The sequence below is a fragment of the Chanos chanos genome, chromosome 3, assembly GCF_902362185.1.
Source record: "Chanos chanos chromosome 3, fChaCha1.1, whole genome shotgun sequence".
NCBI classification, from domain to species: domain Eukaryota; kingdom Metazoa; phylum Chordata; class Actinopteri; order Gonorynchiformes; family Chanidae; genus Chanos; species Chanos chanos.
The window spans coordinates 23,458,885-23,465,000 of record NC_044497.1 but is presented as its reverse complement, the minus strand read 5'-3'; the positions used below and the strand labels follow the sequence as shown (position 1 = coordinate 23,465,000).

Sequence of the window (6,116 nt, the reverse complement as noted above, 5' to 3'; positions counted from 1 at the left end):
CAGCCCAGCCCTCAGACAGACGGATTAGCGCCTTGTTCTCCTAATGACAACAGATAATAAGACAGACATGGTCATGCGTCACATTGAATAAGAGTCTAATCCACATTTTCACCTCCCTGGCCAGAAACCCTACACACACCCTTATTTACTCCGCCTATTTATCAGCAGCTTCACTACACACAACACGCGAGTGCACTACCCTCCGAGCGCCTGAGAGCTACAGCCCAAACAAAGAACAAATACCAAGGAGAGAGGGAAGGAGGAAGAAAGAGAGATAGAGAGAAGGAGGGAAAGAGAAAGGGAAAGAAAAGAAAGAAACAGCTGTATCAGCTGTCTCTTTGTTTATTGTCTGTTACTGTATTTGCAAGCCTTGTATAAGTGTGAGTGATCTTCAGGATGTTAGTGCCAAAGAGAAAAGGATTCAATACGACATTAAAACACACACACACACACACACACACACACACACACACACACACAAAATGATGCTAAAACACACAAATGACACACAAAATAATGTTAACACACACACACACACACACACACACACACATCAATAAGACCCTAAGTTCAGTCAAGATTAAAGCTCATTTTGTTTCTATCAATCAATAAATCCATCATGTGGAGTCTGACTCCACATGAATCTGGGCTGATCTAAACTGTAACAAGCTCATGTAAGAGCTCCACCCCAGCTGGGAACGCTCTGAGGTAAGTTATGAATGGGACCATCTCCGGAGCCTTCAGGGTCATCTTAATTCCTGGCCTGAGAAAACTGACACTGGGGCCCTATCTATACCTTCCATTGTATTCAATTTTGGTGATCCGATTACAAGTGGACAGCTCTAAAGTACGTCCATATACACCTTGCTATAGAGTCTCCACGTGTCTCGAGTGACCTCCTGCGATCGGATCTCACTTCCCCGCTCTATGTACAAATAAACATGTGCATCATGTCCAACACCTTACCCCTTTCATTTGAATTCAGTTTTGCTTTTTTTATTTGAGATAGTGCTTATGACATTTGAGATGTCAAACAAATTTGGTGATCATTGATCGCTGCTTTGGGACATTTAGCCACATTAAGCTGTTTCCTTACAATGAGCGTCACCGGAGAGGAAAACACTTAACACTTTTGATTTGATTTTTTGACAGGAGGAGGTGTTTTTTGACCAGAGATGTCTGAGAGAAATTTGGCGATCATTGATCACAGTCTTGGAACATTAAGCCACGTTAAGCTTTTCCACGGTAAACATTGTTTTTAACCAGTGGGAGGCATCAATGCCTAGTCTGTCGGAAATTAAAAGAAGAAGAAGAAATCAAAACAATATCCATTTTGCCTGTTGTCACACTTTAATATGACGATGTGGGCGCGCGAATGAGTTTGTACTTCCGTGTAAGCAGAGGACATCAGTTGAGTAGGCAGTCGTTCAGTGTGGTTGAGTTCCCATTCGTGTTTACACTGCCATAAGAACGTGGTCATATGCAGTCCAGACCACCTCCGAATGTGATCTGATCGATCGGATCTCGATGCAAAATCAATGCACATTGTGTGCGTTTACACCTGTAGTTTAGAGCTGTCCACTTGTGATCAGATCACCAAAATCAGATCTAATGCAAGGTGTAAACAGGGCCTGGGTGTACTGAGAGCTGTGGTTCAGACCAGGCCTAGTATGTCGGGCTAGATCCTGGGGAAAACAGTGGAGAGAGGAGACTGGAGGGGAACGGAGAATGGAGGAAACTGGAGGAGACCAGTGTTCCTCCTGCATCTTTAATGAGCTGAAAGCACAAAGACGATAAGAGACACTGACAACAGCAAAGTCGTCTCAGAGAATGAGGGAATGAGCGAGAGAGAGAGAGAGAGAGAGAAAGAGAGAGAGAGAGAGAGAGAGAAAGAGGAGGCAGAAAGGCAAGTTGTCTTTTGTTGTTTCTGTCTGGTGAGTGTGTGGTCTTTTCATGCTGAATACTGAGGAGAGACAGCACTCTTAAAAGACTAATATTCTCTTGTGTTACATCAGTGCCTCCAATCTGGCGAGACACGACTATAGATTTTATTTCTCTCATTCAGTGACTCACACAGGGACCAGACACAGTCTGCATTAACATTTCATCTGGAATATCAGTCATGATTTTTTCTCTGATTTTTCCTTTTTTTCCTTTCATCAAGAGCATATCACTGAAAAAGGGCAGCTGCAGTTTAGAGTACTTCTGTTTATTCTTTACTGGGACTGTGTCTGTGTGCGTGTGTGCGTGCGTGCGTGTGTGTGTGTGTGTCTGTGTGAGTGAGTGTGTATGTTTCTGTATGACTGTGTGTGTGTGTGTCTGTGTGTGTGTGTGTCTGTGTGTGTGTGTGTGTGTATGTGTGTGTGTGTGTGTGTGGTTATCATGCCTCACCTCCTCAGCAGTAATTTGGGGTGGTTTTTGCTCTCCAGATTTTTGGCGATGAGATCAGAGAGGAGCTGTTTGAGTACGTCAGTGGCGTACTCCAGTTTGCTCTGCAGGGCGGTCATGATGAGAGAGGCCACGTTGCCACGGTCACGCATGGAGAAGGAGCGCTGCAGCTCCAGTGTGCGGATAAACGTCAGCAGGAAAACTTTGTTGTTGATGAGTTGAGCAAAGAGCTTCAGAGCTTTTTCAACGTTCAGCTGACCATTACCAGAGACCTGAACACACACATACACACAAACACACACACACAGAAACACAAATATATACAGAAGGCATGTGAGGTGAGGTAGCTAATATTACAAAAGATTTATGGTCATCTTTGGCTATGCAAAGTTTATATTTGTGTCTGTTCAATTTCTCCAGCCACACAACTGACATAAGACAGAATCGCTATAGAAATATCCACTGTGTCAGGACATTTAACATTTACAATGAGGTTTCACACCATTTGGATTGAACTTTTCAAATACCAGACTATACAACTAAACACCAGACTAAGTTCACAGCCTACAAACTGAGGAACGACACATGTCTCCTGTTCAGTGACTGAACAAACACACTCAGTGTTTCAGTCTGTCAGCGCAGTGCCAGGGAAAAATATCTACGGACTTCCACACAATTAGCCTTTAGCTACTCCATTATCTCAGACACGAGCTGCAAGTGAATGAAAGGCACTATAGCGTGTGTGTGTGTGCGTGTTTGTGTGTCTGCCATGACACTGCCTGTCCCATTTTCCTGTTCCTCCTGTTGAGTGTTCTGCTATATTATATTTTTAGACTGCACTACCTGCACAGTCTGGAAGGACCACCGTAATGAATGATGACATTAATGAAGAGATGTCTGAGTTTTACTGTGAATGACACTGTCATGTGGGTCATTTCTCTGCCCATTTGTCAAATAGTGTAACCTAACTAACCTGCCTGGTTAACACCACCTGATATAGCAAAACACAAACTTGCAAAATGAAAGCCCCTGTGTCAGTAGTCCCCTGCTCATTCCTGAATGCTCCTCTGAGTACATGTGATGATGAAAAAAAAACAGGTTTGGTGTGGATACCTCCAATTCTCTCAGCACAGGGTGGTCCTCGATGCCAGGGAACAGTACCCTCATGGCATAGGTACGGTAGTCCAAGTGAGGAATGCCTGCACGGTCCAAATCACTGGTCAACTCGTTAATGTCCGTCTGCAGCTCTGCAAAGGCTGGGGGAGAGAGAGAGAGAGAGAGAGAGAGAGAGAGAGAGAGAGAGCACAAGCATTAGCAGGCTTTAATGGAAAGATATCACATTCCAGACAAAGAAACACAATGTTAAACTCAGTTCAGTTAAACTGTACGATGTAGACTGTTAATATAGGCAATGCCCCAAGATAATTGTTTTGCTGTTTCATCATCGAAAAATCACAAATACAGATCAGGCTCAGATTGTTCACAACTGCTGTCTACACACACGCTCACACAGACACACACACACACACACACACACACATACACACACACATATATGTGCAGACACACATACACACATGCACGGACTCTCTCTCTCCCTCCCTCTCTCTCTCTCTCTCTCTCACACACACACACACACATATGCGCAGACACACATACACACTTGCACGGACTCTCTCTCTCTCTCTCACACACACACATACACGTGTGCACACACACATACACGTACACACACACACACACACACACACACACACACACACACACACAGTCATTACTTTACATCTCCTGCTGTTGGAGAGTGGAGGTGAGATGTCTTTAATTGAGTGTATCCCAACAAACCCTGGGGCTCCCCTCAGCCGTCAGGGAGGACACACACACACACACACACACACACAGAGTGGTTGGTCGGTGGAGCACTCTCGCTGGTCATGCATGGCACTGGAAGAAAAGTAAGAGCAGCTCTAGATGAGGCTGTCGAATTGTTCTCACAGCCAATCACAAGTACCCCCTGCGAGGACACGCCTCATCAAGCAGCCAATCACAACCACTCACTGCATGGACATGCCTCATTTGCTCAGCCTTCAAAACAGTCCCTTACTGACGGAAACCTACGCATGTGTCTGATCTCAAAATGAATGACTACAGGCATCTATGTCTACATTACCCTCAGTGTGGACTTGTTCTAAACAATCTGAGCCTGCAAATGCCTTTAAAACGATGATGCAGGATTACATTTTTAGTAGCCCTGGGCTCTAAGAAAACTCTGCAGACAGGAACAAACTGGATTCTGGTTTAATGAGACAGGAAAAAGAGTATGTGGTGTAGTGATCCGCAGATCGGCTCTGATGCCATCCGAATCCACATGTGCGCGTAAATCATCCCCCGGCCACCCACCCAAACAAATTATTTTCCCCGATTTCGAGATCCGCACCCGATCACACATTACCATTATTTCTCAGTGGGATATATGTAAGCGTCATGATATGGTAACATACTACACTGAAGCAGGCTGGTTTTAAATAGCCTAAATAAACATTCATTTAAAGTAAGAGTTCTTTTTTGTTAAAATGAAAATGGCAACATGTATTTCCACAATAGCCTGAACACAGGCTGACATCTTTAATCCCTTCAAACTAGTGTACTTGTTTGCAGTATTCACATTTACTTCTGTACCTTGTATTTCCATGCACCATGTCTTAGGTCAGGGGTGTAACGAGCTGACACTGGGCCTGAATGCAGGCTGCTCAAGGTGGGCCCCCAGCCCATCTCACATGCTGACATAATGTCAATAGCAAACGGGAGAAGTATTTTGAAGCACGCAGCTTTAAAATGACCAGCAACAGTGAAATGCACTGCACAGTTGATGCTACAATTATATTATTGTATTATATATATTATAGTAGCCCATGCTGACGGGTCCCCAATTGTCATGGTCCCCAATGCAACCGCATTACCTGCTTACCGCTAGTCACATCCCTGTCTTAGTTTGATAAGTAGTCCACGTGCCTTATTTGCGGATATTATGTCGGTCTGTATTCGTAGGTCAAAGCAATGTTCTTTTTGCAGGTGTTGCATATGAATACCTGGCACTTGACTCGTCTTGGCTAAGTATTTCACTAAATTGCTCCCACACAGAACCTTTTCTGGCCTTCCATTTTTAAATTTCTCTTGGATCTTTTTTGCCTCCATTGCTGCTTAAGACAAATGGATGCTGCAATTGGCACAATGAGAATCTAGTCTGCTGATTCATATCTGACGAAAAATGAAGCTTAAAATATGTTCACATTTTAGAGAATGTATTTAATATTTTCCTCGTTAACAATGTTTTATTTCACCCACCCGCAACCCATCCGCTATTCATCAGAATGTTCATTTTCATGACTAGGCCCGCCCAATCTGTGGATATAACTGCGATCCATGCATCACTAATGTGGTGTGTGTGTGTGTGTGTGTGTGAATTTGGGTTTATCCTGCTCACCTTCCTTACACTCCAGGGCGACTCTGGACTCCAGGTTATCCATCTGCATCTGTAGGCGTTTGAGTGTGAGATCATTCTCGCGGGACTTGCGTTTGTAAGCGATGAGAACCAGGATGACGATGATCAGAAGCACTCCTCCGCCAGCGGCTATACTGACGATAGCAGGCAGAGTGAGGAGACTGTCTGACAGTATGTTCACTGAGCCTGGGGACACATGCAGGCCACCCACCTGGACCTGAGATGTAGA

General features: G+C 44.4%; 1 protein-coding gene across 1 annotated transcript in view; it reads right to left on the bottom strand.

The window, feature by feature from the left end:
- The window catches only part of plxna2 (plexin A2), a 181,864-nt gene that overhangs the window by 29,427 nt on the left and 146,321 nt on the right, over positions 1–6,116 (bottom strand). The window contains exons 19-21 of the mRNA XM_030769868.1: positions 5,870–6,104; positions 3,502–3,644; positions 2,392–2,660 (exon numbers count right to left, since the gene is read on the bottom strand). Coding sequence (XP_030625728.1) covers positions 2,392–2,660; positions 3,502–3,644; positions 5,870–6,104 — 647 coding nt within the window. The remainder of the gene's footprint in view (positions 1–2,391; positions 2,661–3,501; positions 3,645–5,869; positions 6,105–6,116) is intronic.